This window comes from Sminthopsis crassicaudata, chromosome 2, assembly GCF_048593235.1.
Source record: "Sminthopsis crassicaudata isolate SCR6 chromosome 2, ASM4859323v1, whole genome shotgun sequence".
Classification (NCBI taxonomy): domain Eukaryota; kingdom Metazoa; phylum Chordata; class Mammalia; order Dasyuromorphia; family Dasyuridae; genus Sminthopsis; species Sminthopsis crassicaudata.
The window spans coordinates 635,034,945-635,055,300 of NC_133618.1; the positions used below are offsets into that span (position 1 = coordinate 635,034,945).

Below are 20,356 nucleotides of genomic sequence, written 5' to 3' on the forward strand. Positions count from 1 at the left end.
GCGACTTGTCCAGCCCCGATATTGTGGTCAAGCTGCCACTGTAGTGGGGCGGGGGCGAGCCAAGAACGAGGTCCGTGCAATATAGAAAAAAACATAAGGGGACGCCGAGGGGAGGAGATCCCGCGGGGGGGCTGGGGTGGGAGGGCCTTATGGCCTTCCCAAGGGGGTCCAGGGGAGCGCGTTCCGAGGAGTCTTGGAGGGATCTGTGGGTGCCAGCCAGTGCCGTGTGCCTGGGCACCGGGGGATGGTTGCGGCCTGCCCGGTAGGGGAAAGCCGGCTGCGCCGAGGGCAGAGCACTGAACAGGGAGCCTGGCACCCAGTTTGAAGCCCAAGCCCAATCACCAGGCCAGCCCCTGGAGATACTCAGACCTGGACATCCTTTCCCTACCCAGTGGTGAGGGGTGGAGGCCGCTTCTGCAAAATGGGAACAATTTCTGCCCTACCCAATGATAGCGGGGTGGTACGGAATCTCCTGGGCAATTTCCCCCTCCCCCCACAGCCCTACTTTTCAGGCCTCTGCAGGGGTGACTGCTGGTGGACATGGGGAAAACAGCACAGACATACGGAAACTAAGTTTTTATTAAGGCATAAGACAGTATCTTTAAAAATATCTTTTAAGAATCTGTTGGCAGATCCCAATTCAAGAGATTATAATCTAAAAATTCCGTTTGTAGAAAACCTTTTGGAACTCAGTTCTCATGGTGAGGTTCCCAGGCCAGCCCAACAAAACCTCTTTATAACTCATATTTTAGGTACTAATGAACAGTATTAACCTGTCTTTTTCCAGGGAAAGCACATATTCCCTTGAAAGTTTAATTCTGCAAAGTTGAAATGCATTTCACATTAGCTTTTATATTCAAAACTAACTTTTTCCTTTGTTCATTTACAGAAGCATTGATTCCACAGCACAGTTTTTTAAGATGCTATGCCAAATGCTAGGTGCCACCAGTTCCAAAACAATGCTGTAGGCTGCCAAAAGATTTGCCCAATGTTAATCGCTAACTCATAGTAATGGGTGCATTTCTTGAATCTGCTAAAAAACCTCTCCCATCAAAGTGAACCCAGTTAAAAGGCAAAGTATCTTGTTGAGAATCTTGCACAAAAAAGGAAGGGCCTTACTTGGGGCCAGAAGCCCTGGATTCAAGCTGAAAGCTCTTCCATATATAAGGGGGAGACCCGACACCCCTTATCAGCTATTCTATCCTCTGGGGAGTCTCCACCATCTGGGGAAAAAAAAAAAAACCCAATCCAGAAAAAGCCGGACTTCAGGAGGAGCATCTGGGCTTGATGACAAGAGGATGGCACCCAAATTGCCAAACACCTACATTCCTAAACCCAAATGTGAAAACCAGAAGGGAAATGAGTGCAAGGGCTTTTTCCAAGAGCCTCACTAAATGGGATGCCATCAGTCGCACAGCTCTTTCTAAATCAAATGGGCAGCTGAGGCTGGGGGAGGGGTAAAGAGTGGATCCCATGAGCTGGAACTTGAGCCAGTGAGACAAAATAGGCCACCAAGAACTAAAAAACTTGAGGAGCATTTGCTCCTTCACTCATTCTTCTTTGGGGAGAAACCAGGCCCAAGGAGTTTGAGGTTCTTGACCAAGTCAATTAAGTAGCAGGGCTAAAATGCTAGTCTTCCTTCCACTGAAGCTGGCTGGGGGGCCTATAGATTTGGGAGCAAAGGAGCTGCCAGCAAATGAGGGCAGGGAGAGAAGGGCCACTTAGGAATGGCTTGGTCTTCCCTTCACACGGACAGAGTAAAGGTCTTTAATTAAGTATATGGGCCCATATCCCCAGGGCAAGAGGGCACTACAGGGACCCAGAGGTCCCCAGAGGAGCTAAGACCTTTACAGGGTAAGAATGGATATGACTTGGATTAGCAATGGTGCCTACAAAGATATTTTACAGAGCAGGAAGTGTACACTGACTGAATCAATCAATCATCCAACCAACCTTTAGTACATAATAGGTACTTATGAGTCAAAAAGCAAATGGATAGCATTCTGTAACATTATAGGGTTATAGAAATGTACACAATGTGAATCAACCTATTTTTCCCATTACTAACAGACATTCCGCTTGTCAATTATTTCACCAGGTTTTACATCTCTCTAGAGTTGTTTTGAATTTTATCTTGTAATTAAAAACGTTATCTAATAGTTTATTTTATCTGCTTAACAAATTCAGATTTTTCTTAAATTTTTCCAAAATAAATAAGAATGTTCTTTCTCAAAGGGAGAAGAGTTTGATGCAAGAAGACAGATACTATCTGCCTTTCTGTCTTTCTACATGAAAATGAGCACGAATTATCTTTTCATGTCTGAGGCTCTCACATGTCTTCTTTCAAATCTGCCCGTTTTTCTTCTGCCACAAAGGAAGGTAAAGCCACCTGGGGCCCTCATCACTGAGAATGCCTGTGTTTATTTTTTGTTCAAAACAGCATTCGATGCACAAAAATCATTGTTTCTGAGACACCTCAGAATGCACAGTGTTGTCAGCAAGATCCAAGCTGGTGCTCAAGGCTCACCTGTATTAACCCTTAACTGATGGCTCCACTGGACAATCCATTCAGTGAATGGATTGGGAAAATCTGTTGCAAAAACAAATCTTTGGCTACGCAGGAAAGGTCCTCCGAGCTTAGATGCCCTGGGAGCTTGTCCTTAGGGTAACACATTACCCAGAGATACAATAAGAGTCTGGACAGAAAACAGACCTAATTTAAGGTAATCCACTGCCCCGAGTTTTAGAACATCCATGTTTTTGAAGACGTGGTAGACAAATTACAGAATGGCAAAGATGCCTTTGAAGAGGCCTTGGTGAAGTGAGCCTCTATCTCTTGCAGAGATAGGCCCCAAATGGCAGCAGCTGGCTTGGTGAGCAGTAGAAAGAAAGCAGGAAGCAGGCCTAAGTTTATAAAAGTCACTGGTGAGGGCAGAGTGTCTCTCCAAATTTAATCTTGTCGTCTAGCGCGTCTTACCGATGAGAAAACGCTCTCTGAAAACTTCGTTTCTGGCCTCTATTTTGAAACTTGTCATTCCTGTTGAAGCCCCCACCACCTCGGCCACCACGACCGCCACTTCCGCCCCAACTGCTGCGGCCACCTCCACCCCGGCCGCCGCCATGCCTCTGGTTTCGGAAGTTAGAGAAGCCTCTGCCTTCATCAGGCTGTTGCTCCAACTCGGGTCTCTCAGTGGCCACAGAAAGTTGCCAGCGCCTTGAGTCCTGCCATTGGTCCTGGGGAAACAAGATGTTTCTAGGCACTGTCTGAAGAAAACACCCCTCAGCCTCCCAAAGAATGCCCGTCTCTATACAAGGTCCAAACCCCCAGTTGAGCTCACTTTCCCCGGCTTCCACAAGCATCTGATGGACTATACAAACTGTTCTGGTCAAAAAGCACGATGGGAAACTAACCTCCACCTACACTGGAAAAGGACCCTTAATTCCCAAGCCATTTGCCTGGATCCAAAGGCCACATTTGCCCTCACTATACCCTCAATCATCCTGATCAGAAGGCAAGATGACAATACCTGGAATGTCTTTACTTCTGCAGCAGGGACATCAAAACAAACGCCCTGAAAAGGAACACAAGCATTTCATTAAAAAATCTTTGAGCAAGGCTGGGTGGCCTCAGACCAGCATTCTAGTGCCCACGGTCCAGAGCTCATCCCCTGCCATAGATGGAAGAGCTGAGATCACCATTCAAAAAACAGTGCGTGAACCGAACACACAGGACTGGCTTTTAATGTGGAGCTTCTCCCTAAAGCCATTCCCGAGTGCATGAGCGGCCCTACCAATGCATCTCACTCATACCACAGAGAGCCTGTGTGGGGGGTTAGATACTCTTAACCGCGATGGGGGTCCCCAGGCCAGTATCGCAGGTTTACGAAAGAATTCGCAATTCCATTCTTCAAGTGAGGTTTGGTAAAAATAGGTTTATTTTCACTGAGAAGCTCTTTGTCTCAGTGGGCTAGTTCCTGATTAGGAAGTTAGCAAAGATTAGGGACACAGTTTTGATTTTATTTAACTTTCTATGGCCTGGACTAATTTCCAGATTAATAAAGGGTGGTGATTATTTCCCAAGACAGACTAATTTCCAGATCAATTGAAGGTGGGAGGGGGAGGAGAGGTTGAGGTTCAGGCTGGAAGGGGTTGAGACTCTGGGTTTTTCTAACTCAGGCCCCCCTCTCCCCCCAACAAAGATCAGGGGAATACAGAGTCCTATTACATCACTTGGACCATACCACATGAATGGGATCTTCCACCCAATCACGATTCTACAAGGAGCTGCAGGAAGAAATATACTATTAACTCGTATGAATGATATTGATAGAAGAATGAGTCAAGGGGCCCAAGCTCAAAGGATAGTTCCTGATACCTGGCACCCTGCTGACTCCAGTTAAGTCCCTCAGGCTGTAAAATGAGGGGTGGACTCTGGCCTAGAGCTCCTGCCACTTAGGACCTTTCAGCAACTTTTGTTTTCCTATGAAGAGCTAGAAAGGAAAGGCAGGCTTTCTTTTCCAAGGAAGGATCGTATAGATCATGAAATTCACCCTGGTACAAAAAGGTCAAATGCTGCCCTAAACTCCAATCCACAGAAGACCCTCCATGTTTCAGTGTTTTTACTTTGGTCTTAAATGTTCTTAGCATGCATCAACCCCCTCCAATTTTTCTTGTTCCTATCCTGGTTGGGGGAACCCAGGATAAGACTTCTCACTCATCTCCCAGCTCCTGGGGGCCTTCATCCATAGGAGAGAAGGCCTATACCACTCCCCATGAGCAGCACCCCAAAGACGCCCACCTTGCCAGCAGTCCCAGTCTTACCATTTTCCCCTTGAGGAAGGTCATCCGGGTCACTTTGTCATCAATCTCTTCCCCCAGCTGCTCTTTCAATCCTCTCCAGGCATAGCCAATGTTATGCATCTCAATGGAGCACTGCAAGACCATTGTCACAAAGCCCTGGCAGGGAATGGAAACAGTTAGGACCCTGAAGGAGCAACTGTCCCACTCCCAGATAGCATTGCAAGCAGCAACTCTTATCCCAAAATGAAAGCCGGCCTTTAACAAGAGCTTCTTAGCAGAGTGACTGAATCACATGTACCTGGATGGTGGTTTTTTAAAGAGATGCGCACATGGCAGTTATATGGCGCTACAGTGGATCAGTACCTGCCTGGAGTCAGGACATTTAATCTGCCTTCAGACATTTAATGTTTACTAGCTGTGTGACCCTGAGTAACTCACTTAAGCCCAACTGCCTCGGGCAACAAAAAAGAAAAAAATGCACAGGAATGCTTAACTTGTGAGATAGAAAGCACAGGGAGTCCCTCCCCACCACCTCAAAGATGGAAATCACAACTTCAGCATCTCACCACATCAGAGTTGATCAGGGAACGCTGTTCCACAGCGGTTGCTCCTGAGATGTGGGCTAAAGCCGCAGCCAGAGCTTCCACGGCCCCCTTCTCATCAATCAGCTTCTGAGCAGTCTGTCTGAAGTTGTTAATGGCCGCAGGAGGCACCGAATCCAAAAACCTATGAATTTATCAACAGCAAATTGTTTTCAGGAAGGACTGCAAATGTTCAGCACCCTGAGGAAGATTTTAAAGCTGGGATCTAGAATTATACAAAGCTGGTGTTTGTCTTGTACCAAGCCATCTCAGACAACCAGTGTTCTGACACAGATTCGCTCATTCTTGTCCCCATTTTAGAGATGAGGAAACAGAGGGCTTGAGCAGGCAAGAGAATCTCAGGCCAGGGACACAGACTAGTAACAACTCTTTGTGGGGGAAGAGGGAGTGAGGGGTGAGGTGAGCTCAAGAACCAACTCTTTCTAGACTTCAAAGGCAGCTTTTTCCTCTCCAAGTCCCTAGGGCCTCCAGGGGATGCCTGAAGCTAAAGCACACTCACTTTCTAATCCCAGGGTGGCTGAATAACACAAGTGCGGTAGCTTGAAGCCACTGACTCCTGAAGGACTATGCTGCCCTTTGCCAGCGCCACTTCCTGGCACACCTGGCAGCCATGTGCCCCTAGCTGTTAGTAAAGCACTGATCCACAGAGCTCACCTTGAAGAGACCTCCAGAGATCTGCTCAAGCCAGGGTTACAAATGGATAATCACAGCTCTCCTCTTCCCTGCCAGATGAGAGCCTCCTTCACCCACAACTGTGCTCCTGGCACAGAATCCCTTCTAAACTAGGGGACAATTGGTACTTAGCACTAATCTAACATACAAGGCTCCCGTGAGCTATCTGGATGTCAATTCTAAAACCGGCAAAATCTTTAAGCCTTAACAAAATGGTAGGTCGACATTTTTGGTGACTGGTCCCTGGCAAGGCAGCAGAGGGGGATAGAGACATACAGAGATTATAGACAAATACACACAAATGGATTGAAGCAGGAGATTGGACCAGGGGACTCTTGCCTCTGAGCCATCCCCCAGCACACGCCCTCACTGTGTCCTGGCTTAGGGGCTCAGCCAGAGACCAAGGACCTCTTCCCAAGAAGGAGCCAACTCTTGGGACTGCCTGACTCCCTATCCACAGAAAGGGAGTGCATCCCAAGTGATAATCATTCCAAACTATTCAAGATACATTTGATTTCCTCACCAGTTAACTGCTTTTATTTGTCTTTGTAAAGACAACAGATTCATTTCTCCAAATCATCCCTTACAACAAAGAATATTGGGGACAACCCTAGCCAACCAAGCAATGGCACGTGATCACTGACAACATCCACATCCCCAAGCCCGTACACACCTGATGGCATCTTTGCTGGAGGCTTTAATGATTTCAGAGGCACTGGGAACACCCACACGTTTGAAAGTGATTCCCTACAAAACAGAGCAAAAGAGACACAGTATTAACTTTGCACAGTAAACATCACCTAAAGAAGCTGCAACGGGAACTCCTGTCTCAACTGTTTTCTGTTAAAATCCTTCCTAGGTGCTAACTCGATATTTAACAATTCTCTAGCCCAGAGTTCACACCTTTAATGGAGTTTACACTTTTAAAGGAGCTTGCTCATTGGTCAGTAAGGAGTTCCCACACACACGGAGACAGAATCTGATTCATTTCCAAGTCTACCTTTGTGCTAAAGGACCTTAACTCCTGGCTGCATTTTGGGGATTACTGGTACTGGAACTAAGACTAAGGCTGCCTCCCCAGAAGCTTCCCAAAAGATCACAATTTACAGACACAACAGAACATTTACATTTTGGCACTCAACGTGGGGCATGGACTCTTGCTTATCCTGACTCTGACGATTCTGAGCCTGTCGAGGAGCTAGCCCGAGCTTTACAGTTTTCCACAAGACACAAATGTCAAGATGTGCCCATCATCACCACAACCCAGAAAATAGCCTCTAAGCCTTTAAGATGACAGTTTTGCAGCTGTGAATCCGAATGCCTAAGTTGCTGGCAAAATGGAAAACCAAAGTTCTTCTGACTGTCTCCAGATCACAGGATGACAAAATAATCAATATTCATTCCTCTAATCAGCTTTTGGGGACCTGCCCGAGGGCTGAAGGGATGGAAGCTGAACGAGGTACCCAAGGAGAGCTTCTGGAACACCCAGAAGCCCAAAAGAAGGCACATGCGCCTGCACTCACCGCTTGCCGTTCCACCTGTGCCAGCTGGTGCTGCTCCTTTTTCTGATAAAAGCAAATGCAGATCCCAGTCCGTCCAGCTCGACCTGTACGCCCCGAACGATGAATGTAGGACTCCACATCCTAGGGCAACAAAATGGAGAAGTGACATTTAGAAAAAAAGGGAAAAAAATCTAAGGTCAGCCCACAGAGAACCAGCAGATGAAGAGAAAAATGGCATCTTAATTACGTGATCCCAAAAGCATGAATGAGAAAAATCAACTGTTTTGCAAATACTCAAGTCACTTGAGTTTAATGACATTATTCTCTCAAACAGTTAATATCACACCAAAGTAAATTTTCTGTCTCGTAAGGGTTTATGAACTTGCTTTTAAATTAACTAACACAGACCCCAACTATCAAGGGACTTTTGGCAAAACTAGAAATCAGTCTTAGTGAGACTAGTGAGACTAGGTTTAGACCAGGATCTTAAACCACATATCAATTAGAAATAGTCTAGATATATAATGTCACCTTATGAACAAATTAGAGGAACCTTTCACAGAGATAGACAGGGGAAAATTCTTGGTACAAACAAGAACAGATGCTCACAGGACACAAAAATGGACAATTCTGATTTTATAAAATGGAATGGTTTTTACAAATCAATGCAGTTAAAATGAGAAGTTAAACAGTTAATTAAAAACATCTTTGCAGCAATTTTCTGAGAGGTCTCATTTCTAAAATAGGGAACAGATAAGATGTCCCAAAAGCCTCTTGTAGCATCTGAGGGTAATAATTCATTTTATACCCCTACTCAATCAGCCCTAATTAATTTGATAGAATATCAAGGTTCTGTATATAAGGTCCTAGGGCTATGAACTGCAGATTCTAAGTTCCCTTGCTTTACTATAGGAAGTTAGCTAAAGGCCTTCCACCTCTGTTTCGCTTTGTCATTATGACCTGCCCAACATGGCATAGATCACTACCTGGAAAGTCCACCAAAATAATTTTGTACTTCCAGATGACCACTCTTAATACCACTTAGATCACTGAATGACAGCTTATAACATTTCCTTCTGCCCAAATTAAGGAAAAGTCTGTCCATCTTATGTGGACATAATTCCTTATATTTCTCTTATTTTACTCAACTTAATGACTCTACTGACACATTATTTTGCTTATTCAGTGGAATTATTATGTATTTGATATAGCTGTTATGGAATGACTGGACATCTAGCCCTATAAAAACTAGGACCTGGAAGAAGGAAGTATCTAAAGTCATGAGAAAGATCTGAGGTCCACATCCTTTAATAAAGTGCCATTGGCTCAGACCTTTGCTTGTTGTAATTTTAATCTCCATACACCCTGAGTAACAGAGTTATTTCCCAAGGAGTAAGTAGCGAAACGATATAAAATAGTTCTGAAGAGAAAAGGTAGCTATCAGCAACAATTTGGAAAAAATAAAACTGAGCTTTTATCCCACAACCCATTAAGTTGCGGGAAAAAAAAAGTTGTTGGTGGCCCTGAGAAAGGTTAAACAAAAGTAATGCTGTGTTAGGGAAGCTGTGAAGTAGTCCATCCATCTGGAAAGCCATTTGAAAACACCCCCCAAAAGTCACCCAAAAGATGGTGACTACATACCCTGTTGCCCCAGTCTTATCACTGGTAGGCATATGTCATAAAAAGATGATCTACAGAAAGAAAGCCCATAAAAGGCATATACAAAATTATCATGGAAACTAAAGATGTGCTTATTATTTGAGAATGAATAAATGGAATATTACATGATAAAAGAAAAAGGGGGATGCTGAGAAATTTGGAAAAATCAGGATGAAAATGCAGAGCGGAGATAATCAATCCACATTGTGAGCACTGTTAAAAACAGACCAATAAAAATGAACACCCACAACTGCAGTGGACCAAGGACAGCTTCTCCCCAACCCACACCAGAGGAGGGGGAGAAAAGGTACAGAATGACACAGGCATTTGGGGAGGTGACCGATGCCTGACTGTGCTAGGGGTCCCCAAGGGAGTCTTTCTGCAGGAGGAAAAGGGGCAAAAGCAGTCAAGAAAGAAAGCATCAAACAAGGCAGGCAAGTTCAGAAAGGGAGAAATTAATAGGATGGCTCTGGGATGAGCCACTGACCAGGATCAACCTAATGCTCATGATTAATCTCATTGCTGCTCCTTTTTGCCTTTTCTATTTGTACAGAGGAAATGTTCTCACCATTCAGAAAAGGGAAGCCTACAGATCTGCCCTTACCTTGGGAGGAGAACTCTGGATAACCAGGTCAACTTCAGGAATGTCCAAGCCCCGAGCAGCCACATTGGTGGCCACCAGGACACCAAATTTGCCATTCCGGAAACCCTGAAGGGTAATTTCCCTTTGTTTCTGTGGAATATCTCCATGCAATGACTGTGCATCCTGCCAAGGAAACAGACATGGTTTAAGTAAGGAACCAAAGGATTTGAACTGTCAGAGAAAAACGTGCCATTTGTAGCCACACACCCAAACAGGCCCCAGGTGAGGAGAGAAGAAAACTAACCCAAGTGGAACATTAAGAGCCCATGGCCCGGAACCTGTGGAACCAGGCTCAAGTTCTATGGCCCTGATCTTCCGTGGGTCCCCCATCTCTGACATGTGATTCCATGAAGGACAGTGTCTGCTTTTGGTCACAAGCATCTCTACGTTTCCTACATGAGCCGTGATGATGGAAGAGAGGAAACAAAGCACCCGACACTGGGGATTCCCACAAGGGTTTCTACATTCGCTTATTCCTGTTCAGTCACGTCTTGGGTGGCAATGGAAACTCCTCTCCACTTCCCAGGCTGGGGAGCAATTCCTACCTGCTTTATTGACTCATTCAAGGAGAGCTCGTGAGCTTCCTTTTTGGTTTCACAGAAGATGATGGTTCGTCCATGACTCCCACTGTAGACCTGGATGACATCACCAATGACTGCTGCCCTTTGAGACCAGTGGCAATTGATGGCCAAATGCTTGAAGGAGAAGAAAAAGGGGATCAATGACTTGTCTAAGGGGATTGCCAATGGCTAGTCACAGGGAGCTGAGCAGTTTGACATAAGACTGAGCATGAGGGCAAGGAACTGACTGACTGACTGATGTCACTCTGTGTATCCCTCACATTGAATACCGTGCCTGGCACATAGTGAGTGATAAATGCCAAAACTGAATAATTGGCAGAGTGTTATTCCCTGTTCTTGAAGAAAAAAAAATCCTGGTGCTGCATCAATTAGCTGGTACCCTCAGTTTATTAAATATCATGGGATGGTATGAGCTAGAGCAGGCATTTTTAGGCCTGTTTGGGTCTAGGACCCCCAGGGGGCCACGTGGGGAAGCCTACACATTTTTGTTGAAGATGCAGTTATGCAATATGGAAAAAACAAGTTCCCAGACCCCAAGTTAAAACCTCTCAGCTTCTACATATGGATTACAGGATGACAATGCAGAGCGAAGACAATCATTTCCACATTGTGACCACTGTTAAAAACAGACAATTACAGAGGGTACTATGATGAGCCTTTCTGGAAACTGGCAGAGCCCCCTCCCACAGTCTGGCCGGACAAGGGAATGCACTGGGTCAGCATGGCTGGCACTGGAAGGGAAAGTCCAAGGGCTTCTTCAGGATCTTCGGCATCGTCCAGACTTAGATCAATGGGGCAAAACGGCTGATATGGGTAAAGGACCTTGAGGACAAGCTCTGCTGGAGCTTTCTCTTGCTTGCTTGCTGAACTGAAATAATCTAATTTTCTCCTATTTTTTCTTCCATTTAATCCCTCCTTGTTATGTTGACAATGGCTCAGCACAAATCCTGTCTCTGACCCTTCCTAGCTGGATCATTGGGCCTCAGCTCCCTCATCCCAATGCCTCCCAGGTTCATCATGGGGACCAAGCGAGACGCTAGAAAGCCCAGCAGTCACGGCAGCAAAGTTGTCACAGGAAAATAATACAAAAACAAGTAAAAGCGCCACTACAGCCACCACTCCTCTGGGGCTCGCCTGACCATCCTTTCTGATCTCCTCCCTCCCCATTTGTGACAAGAACCCATATCTCAGATCTTCAGGGAAGAATGTCTTCCTAGTGGCTACTGGCACTTAGCTGCCCTCACAGCTAGGGTAATGGGTACAATGCAAAACTAAGTCAAGGGAGAAACACAAGCAGCAGAGAAGTCACAGAGTTAGCAAACAATAGCTTCTGAGACTTAAGTCAAATGCTAAGAACTTCAATGGGATTTAGATTCTGGAACCAAACAAAAGAAGATCTTTTTATTTCTGTTTTCAAGATAGGCTCTGCCTGTCCTCATCATCTCCAACTCCTCCAGGTCAAGGAGCAGCAGCCCCCGATCACTCACCTCCACGGTCACAGCGGCCTTCTGCGTCTTCTTCCCAATGAGGTCAACTTGCTCGTAAGTAGATTTCATGTATTTCTTAGCAACATCGTATACCCAGTGAGGACAAGTGGCAGAAAAGAGCAACGTCTGGGGGTTGTCTTCTGAATCTTAAAAAAAAAAAAAAAAAAAATTGCATCACTCTACAAGGATGAAAAGAAAAAGGACTCTGACGGAGCATTGGAAGATGGGATAGGCAGGTGAAAGCAAGAGCAAGAAGACGCCTTGGAAATGATGCAGTCCAATCTCTTCTCTTAAAAAATGGGGGAAAGCAGCCCCCACCCAAGGGCTGGCAGCTCCTATGCCAAAAGGGAGTATGGCACCCCAGCTCAGGACCCCAAACCACACCTTTGGGGGCTGACGGAGAAGCAGCCGACTTTTCCTCCCTGACCTGGTTTCTGTGTTACTCCCTAGTACCACCCTCTCTCCCATTATAACAGGCCGTTGCATTTACCAGCCCTTAACTTACCTTTCTTATAAGCCACCGTTAAAATTTCTTCCACTTGCTCAGCAAAGCCCATATCCAGCATCTGGTCCACTTCGTCCAGCACAACGTGCTGCACCTTGGTGAGGTCAAGCCTGCCATTCTGCAGATGGTCCTTGATACGTCCCGGAGTGCCCACCAGGATATCGATGCCCCTCCGAATGAGATCAACTGTCAAGGAAGCAGAGGAAGCAGTTGTATCCGGGGCTCCTTTTGTCTCGTCCTTCCCCCCACCACAGGATCCTGGGCAGGCACAAGAGTCACCACCTCGCCTCTGTTCCTATCCCACTGGTACTCACTCTGGCCATTATAGGGCGTTCCCCCATAGAAACAGGCCACAGTCAACTTCCTGGTGATGTCGCTGAAGTCTTTGCTGACTTGGATCGACAGCTCCCTGGTCGGGGCCAGGACCAGAATCTAGGCAAGAAGATTCAAGTCGAAGTCCATCACGACAGCCATGCCAAAGGAACCCGAAGCTCAACAGGCCCCTGTCACCCCCATCCCATGCTCCCTCTTCTGTGGCAGCAGATCACATTCCCCACCCCAGACCCAGACAGGAAGGGGGTCTGTAGTGACTTCGAGAGGGGGGGAAAAGAATAAGCATTTATTAAACACCAAAACTGCCTGGCCCTGAGGTAAACACTTTACAAATATCCTCTACTGGGGCCAACACAACAACCCTTTCATTATCCCCATTTGACAGATGAGAAAACTGAGGCAAACAGCACTTTGGTGACTTGCCCAGGGTTTCCCAGCTACTAAATGTCTGAGGCTGGAACTGAGCTCTGCTGTGCCTGATTCCAGACTGATCCACCCCACCAATGCAGTGACCCCTAGTTGATGGGCCCTAATCCTTGGAACCAAGAAGCAGAAGCAGTGGCCCGAGGCCCTGACAGCTGCTTAGAGACTCAGGGTCTCCTGCCCACAACATTCCTCATGGTCATCTTTTGAGGAATACGTATGGGACAAAAAAGATTTCCTGCTGTTAGCAGCAACTGAGACGTTCCTGGGACAAGGGTCTGGTCTGGCAGCAAGCCTCTGGGGGCCACACTCACCTTTGGTGCACGGCCTCTTGCTCGGGGCTGAGTTTCTCCCTGAAGTTTTTCAATTAAGGGAATGGCAAAAGAGAATGTCTTCCCTGTCCCTGTCCGGGCTTGAGCAATTAGGTCTTTCCCACTGGACACGTGGTGAAATGTCTTTGCTTGTATAGGAAACAGGTAGGTCACCCCGCGGGCTGGGAAAGAATCCAATTCATTTTTTAAATGACCAAGCAATGCACCAGAGCAACCTACCAGGACCTTGTGGTCAGCTTCATTCCACCACCTGCACTTCTGTTAAATGACATCAGGCAAATTTTTTCCCCCCAAAAAAATCACCATAAACTTCATATTAAAAATATTCCCGGCGAAACGTGCTTTCTGACAACTGTGATATCCTCTCAGGAGGTGGGCAGCCATGAGTGAGTGGCAGTCTGTACCACTGGAGACATCTAAACCAAGGAGACCAACTCTATACACAAGATCCCACTGGCCTTTTCTTCCACATTTTCAGAGCGTATGCTCTGCTGTGGTTCCCACAGGGTTTCTGGTGAAATTAGAAAACCTAGGAACAGAGAGCTTATTTTCTTTGTGAAAAAACCAACATTATGCATGAATAGGGTAGGATTCCCAAAGCAAATAAAACTGTTTATCACCCCCTGCCCCAGATTTCCTGCTCTCTTTAATGTTCTATTTCCCTGTTATAGACTGACTGCTTCTGAGAAAAGAACTGTGGATTTGTATTCCTGGGGCTCACCATGGGGCCTAGAGGACAATAAATGCTTAATGGAGGCTGTCTGACTTATTTTGATTTTTTTTTTTTTTTTGTCCATTGCTAGACTACTGTCCAATATCCTTTGATGATTTTGCAATTCTACCAGCAAAAAATATGTTAACCTGTTTTTTCTACTCTCCCTGTTCTTGTGGGTAAATGAGGGATTTTGCTGTTTAGGATTCCAAATTTAGGGCTATAAGGCCCCTCAGAGATCTACCGAGAAGAAACCAGGGCCTAGACAGAAGAGAGTTGGCCACAATAATTTACACCTCCAGAATGCCCAGCATTTCCTACTACCAAGGACTATTGAAACAGACTCCTTTACTGGGACATCTGGGATTTTAAGGGACCTCACCCGAGCCTGACTCCTACTACAGCATCTAAAAAGAGAGACCATCTCATCAATGAAGACCATCTCTTTCTCAACATGACAATTAGTTGCTAATAAAATTACCTTTGAGTAGTTTAATCGTCTCTTCGGAGATAGGAAAATTAGAGAATGCTCCTTCTTTCTGCTCTGCAGATAACTCCTGTTAAATTAAAAAACATTTCAGAAGGAGGATAAATGAAACCAACAGTTTCCAGTAAGATTAACATAGTCTTTTCCCAAGAAAGTTGCAGAAGAGAATTCCTTGAAGACAGACTTCACTTAGGCCATGTGATATATAGACTTTGTTTCATTATCTAATGGGAGAGATTCTTCACAAAAGAAAACCTACATATTGATAGATCAAGTCACACACACAACAGATATAAGCTTTTTGATGATATGGATTGTTTTGTCTCCGGATCCCCAGGGCCTGGCACACAGCAAGTATCTGTAGATTAATTTAATGCAAAGGGATGTACTAAGGTCCCCAAACATAATAGAACTACTCAAAACTGACCACCTGCATAAAAACACCTCAAAGATCATTATTTAGCAAATCATAAGTGAATCTACTTTTATCTACAAAAAATCCAAGAACTCACTAGACAATTTATTTGAAATATTTGGACTTTGAAAATTCCACTGAAGATATTTTTAAAAAGCAAATAAGAATTGATTTCCAGGAGACTCGTGGTTTGACATTTCTGCTTACCTTAAAGCAGAATTATCAATAAAGCAAACACTGATCAATTACCTCTATATGCTGAGAGAGAAACAGCCTTTAACTTCAGGGGACTTATATTCTATCTGGGGAGGCAGTATGTACATACACTTTCTCTCTCTCTGATCTCTGAGGAAGAAGGTCCAAGGAGGGAGGCCTGCAGGCATGGGGAGCCCTGGTAGGCCAATCTGGCTAGGCTGAGAACACAGAAAGGGGAATAATGTATAGCTCAACAAGTATAATCGCCAATCAGGAAGTCTGAATTTGATCCCAGAAGCAATAACCAGTCACTAGAATGATTTGAGCATATGCTTCCAAACCACAAATTCAAATAACTGGCAACAGAAGCTGTCACAAAATAACTTTCTCAAAAATTTGTTTGTGAAGCTCCTCCCTTCCAGAGATTTCTTTTAAAGGCATAGCTTCCATAGTTAGTAGGTTCAAGGACCCGGCCACAACAGAAGCACCAGACAGGCACCTCTAACACCAGATTGCAGCAGCCTCTAGGCTTCTTCTGTTTTGTACTGTGTCTGGAGGTATCTGGAGAAGCCAATGGCCCTCTTCCACAAAATAGTCTCTAAGTAACTGTTAATTTCAGTTAAAGGTTTAATGAAAACAAACATGATGTGTTTTTCCCTACCTAAAGACATGGATTCAAAGTTAAGAACCCAGCTCTGGGACAGTGAAGGTTGGGGGGAAGGGAAGGAAGGAGGAACATGAATCTGAGACTCAGGTTAATTAATTCTTCTCAGATAAATCTCACCCCTAAAAAATGCCTGAAATGTAGCAAATCCACAGAATATCCAGTCCAAACATACCTCGGTGTCTTCAGCTTTTGAATTTTTCTTATTTGCCTTCTTTTCATCTTTTTTAGAGTTCTCCAACTCTTGATCTTCATCATCTTCATCCTCATCATCTTCCTCATCATCTTCATCCTCTTCTTCTTCATCCTCCTCCTCCTCATCACCTTTTAACTGTTTTGTTTGCAATTGGGATTTTAATCCTTTAGTACTAAGAGTATGGCTTTCTAATTCTTTATGAAGATGATTTTCCTGAATGAATACATATCAACATATAAATTAATTCCATCTTAAATTAGGAAACAAAAACATGTAACTAAGTAGCAGCACAAGTCTTTAAGACATCAGGGACGACAGAGAACTCTGGGAAAAGATGCCAGGATACCCCAATCAGGGAGCAGGGCAAAAGTGCCCCAGACCCCTGGGATGGTTCTGACACTCAGCTCTGTGATTTAAGGACATCACAGCACCTAGAAGGGCTGTCCTCACTCACAAAATCCATTTGTTGCAATTGTCTTTCCCCCAAAGTTCTGATTTCATAATCACCACTCTTGCAGAGTTCTACTTTGACCCACCCCATTACTCCAATTTCAGGGCACAATCTCTGAGTTAAGGATCAAGAATCCTCAGTTTCATTCTCCCTGAGGCTCAGATGGGGCAGAAGAAGCTGCCCTGGGCCTGGAGTCAAGAAGACTGCATTTAACTTTTACCCCCAAAACTTAACTCATGACCTTGGACTCTGCTCCTGGTTCCTCATCTATAGAATGAGATGATTGGAGCCAATGGCCATCAAGGCCCTTTCCAACTTTAAATCTCTAGGGAGAGTCCTATGATTCTACTGCTACAATCTCCTCCATTGGCACCCACCTCCTCACCACATTTGTGATATAGAGATGAATTCGCGCTCTTAAGGCTTATACCAGCCAAGTGCCAGTCTGGTTTTGAGAGATCAAAACCCAGCACACTCACAGAGAGATGGGATTGGTTCACTTTTGGAATGCTCTATTCCACTTATAATTAAGAACTTGTACAGAGGCAAGGGGGCAGAGAAGGAAGGCAGGGAGAGGGCAGGCTTCTTCTGGGGCTGCAGTAACAGATACTGGAGCCATCATCTAAACCATAACCTAAAGGCCCCCACTCCCGTGCCCAGTGAGAACGCCCCATCACCTGCTCGGCCTCGCTGTGACTGTCACTGGACGACTCCTCAGAGTCAGACTCAGACGAGTGCTTGGGAGGGGGCAATCCGTTGCTCATCGACACCTTCTGTGGCTTTGGCTGTTTCTCTCTCGAGTCTCCATTCACTTCTTTCTCCTTTGTGGCCTTCTTGGGCTTTTCAGACAGCTCCGTTTTATCTCTGCTCTTTTTGGCTTTAGGGCAGGCTTCTTCCTCCTCTTCCTCTTTCATCCTTTTGGGTTCCTCCACAGCCCCCTCCTTGCTCTTTTTGACCTTTTTGGGTTTTGGGGAGGAGTCTTCCTCTTCTTCTGGGGATTGTTCTTTCTTCTTGGTCTTTTTGGGCTTTGGAGAAATGACTTCTTCTGGAGGCTCCTCCCTTTTCATCTTTTTGGGCTTAGGAGAATCAAGTTCCTCAGTCTCCATCTGGGCCTTCTTTTCTGGTTTATCATTTTTTGACTTCTCTTTTTTATCTTTCTACAAAATTCAAAGATGAAACATAGAAGAGACACACATTAAGCCCAAAACCTTTTTTTTTTTTTTTTTTTTAAACTAAGAGATATTGCCCAAGATCACAGAATTTAAATTCAAGTACCCCCAGCTCCAAGTTCAGGCACATTCCCATGAATCATGCCACCATCCCCCACTAATTCTTTTTTGTTGTTGTTTATTTCACTCATGCCCAACTTTTCATGGCCCCATTTGGGTTTTTTTTGGCAAAGATACTGCAGCGGTTGGCAATTTCTTTCTCCAGCTCATTTTACAGGTGAAGAAATTGGATCACAGTTACTATGGGGAAGGGGGGGGCATACGAGGGGGAGGAGTGAATCTAGCAGGAATCCAGGTTGAGTGACTTGCCCAGGGTCACACAGCTAGGAAGTGTTGAATGTCTGAGAACAAATTTGAACTCTGGTCCTCCTGACTCCAAGGCTGGTGCTCTCACTGAACTGCCTAGCTGCCTAGCCTTTAGGTGTCTACTCTTTTGAGAAGGAATGGGAGAGAAAGCCCACCATTCTTTACCACTCAATCCAGAAGAGTGCTGGGAAATGAAATACAGCATCTCATTTTTCTACTTTGTTGCAAATCAAGAGCTGCAAGTGAATCAAGTTTGCTCCTGGGATCTGTCTTTTCTAATAGGTAATAGCGCCCCAGGGGACAGTGCACATCACTCAGACTCACCACAATGTGGCATTTGGTAGGAACAAAGTCATCGATACTGGTAACTGACTTTGACAGAGATCGCTTCCAATCTGATGCTACAACACTGTTTCACACCAAAAGAGGAGTATGGTGTCTACACCTCATTCCCAATGCACTACTTGGATCCTGAAGGATAAGCCAGCTATTCTACAGAAAGGTGCTGTGTACTCTTCACTAAAGCAAGACCACAGAATTCCAAATTCTCGGGAATTTTCTCCAACCTTCTCCAAGCCAATCTATGCAGAAAAATGGATCAAATTTCCAAGTCTTTTTTATCAATGTGAATCTTTCTGCAATTTATTCCACCCCCAGGTCTTCCATCATCTCACGTTAGGCGTAGTTAGGGGGTGCCAAGAGCCCAGCTCCCCTTTATCCGTGGTCTAGTTTTCCTTTAAGTTTTCCCATATGTGTAATCCCCAATGCCTCGGGCATGAGAACCGCTTAATAACTGCACTCTTAAAGAAGCCGCTCGGTTTTTATCTGTACCCCAGATGTCAGGACAGTTCTTAAGCACACAATAAGTGGCTACTAAGTGCTCGTGCTCCATCTCTAACAAATCTTCCTCCCCTAGCTCGGCGCTCGCCCACCAAGCTCCCGGGGCGTGACACGCGGGGACCTAGACCCTCCCCCCGGCCCCGGGACGGCCGCCCATTGGCCAGCGGCTCGAAGCCGGCACAGGGAGGCCAGGCGTTCCCCCCCTCCCCGGCAATGGATGCACTTGCGGGGAGGGGGGGATGTCCCGAGCAGTGAGCAGGGGGGGGGCAGGTCTGGCCCGAGGGGGGGGGGTCACAACTGCAATGACAGTCGCCGTCTGCAAGGCGCTTGCCCCACTCTGGGGCCTCGCTCTCCGCCCCCCCACCCCCGCGCCTCGCAGCAGCTAGTGCCCTTTTAGGCCCCCGGCACACGGTTTCTCCCTGTGTGACACGGGGATCTGGGACTCCGCCGTCTTCCTTGAACTCAGTTTCCTCACAGTGAAATGCAGATGGAGGCGGAGACGCTTCTAGCTGACGGTGAATCGAGGCTCGAGGGCGCCAGGAGGCTCCGAGCGCCCCCCCAGCCTTGGGTCCACGTGGAGCCGGCGCCCGGCTGCCCCGCTCCCCCCCAAGCGCTAGCTCGCTCCCCTCGCCTCAGCCCGAACTCCCTTCCCCCAAGGCCGCACCTTGTGCTTGTGCTTCCGCGTCTGCTCCGTCGCCTCCATGGACTCCTCCGACTCGCCTTCAGTCCCTGACAGAAGCTTACCCGGCATAGTCCTGTAGCCGCGAGCTCAATCCGCAACGGACAACCGCGTGGAAAGAAAGCGGAGAGCCGGCGACGTCACTTCCGCAGAGGCAGGAAGCAGGAAGCGGGTGTGCACTCCCGGCGAGCACGTGAGGGCTCCGGGCCCCCGGAAGTGCTGGGCGAGGCCAGAGCCGCGGGGGCGGAGCCGAAGCCTGAGCTGGCGCGTGCTCTCTGCAAGTCTGGAGCTCCGGGGACTGAATGCCATCTGGTCATCTCCTGCGGCCACTCCCGGTCCCCTCCTCCCGGCGGCTGGCAGGCGCCCAATAATGCTGTTCTACTTGAAGACCCCGTGCAAAGCATAAACACCCAGGGTGGAGGTCGGTACCAGCCAAGGGGCGATCCCGGGAAAGGACCCGGAATTGCGGAGTTTCGTTCCGCTCCCTGAGATCGCGTCATGGAACTGCAAAGACCCCGGGGACCATGTGGTGCGACAGGAGAAGCAGCGCACTCAGCCTCGAACAAGGAGCCCCATTAGGCCCCTCTCCCCACATCCTGATCAGCGTCAATGGGGAGCGCAGCACATGCTTCCGACCTGGCAG

General features: G+C 46.5%; 1 protein-coding gene across 1 annotated transcript; it reads right to left on the reverse strand.

The window, feature by feature from the left end:
• Positions 1–561: 561 nt before the first annotated feature.
• DDX21 (DExD-box helicase 21) lies at positions 562–19,877 on the reverse strand. The gene is made up of 16 exons (XM_074296570.1): positions 19,699–19,877; positions 17,337–17,816; positions 16,188–16,421; positions 14,733–14,808; positions 13,522–13,700; positions 12,766–12,883; positions 12,452–12,637; positions 11,947–12,092; positions 10,424–10,573; positions 9,840–10,001; positions 7,598–7,717; positions 6,748–6,821; positions 5,367–5,526; positions 4,822–4,956; positions 3,528–3,572; positions 562–3,234 (listed from the first exon to the last, which is right to left on the reverse strand). Exons 1-16 carry the CDS (start codon positions 19,783–19,785, stop codon positions 2,974–2,976), a joined length of 2,613 nt encoding a protein of 870 aa, XP_074152671.1. The 5' UTR covers positions 19,786–19,877; the 3' UTR covers positions 562–2,973.
• Positions 19,878–20,356: the final 479 nt, after the last annotated feature.

Excerpts from the sequence above, each read along its gene's own strand:
- DDX21 (XM_074296570.1), bottom strand. The coding sequence starts at position 19,785 with ATGCCGGGTAAGCTTCTGTCAGGGACTGAAGGCGAGTCGGAGGAGTCC. Across the intron at positions 10,574-11,946 it reads AGGCCGCTGTGACCGTGGAG|CATTTGGCCATCAATTGCCA; the intron begins GTGAGTGATCGG and ends TTCTCCTTCAAG. Across the intron at positions 7,718-9,839 it reads TCCAGAGTTCTCCTCCCAAG|GATGTGGAGTCCTACATTCA; the intron begins GTAAGGGCAGAT and ends TTGTTGCCCTAG.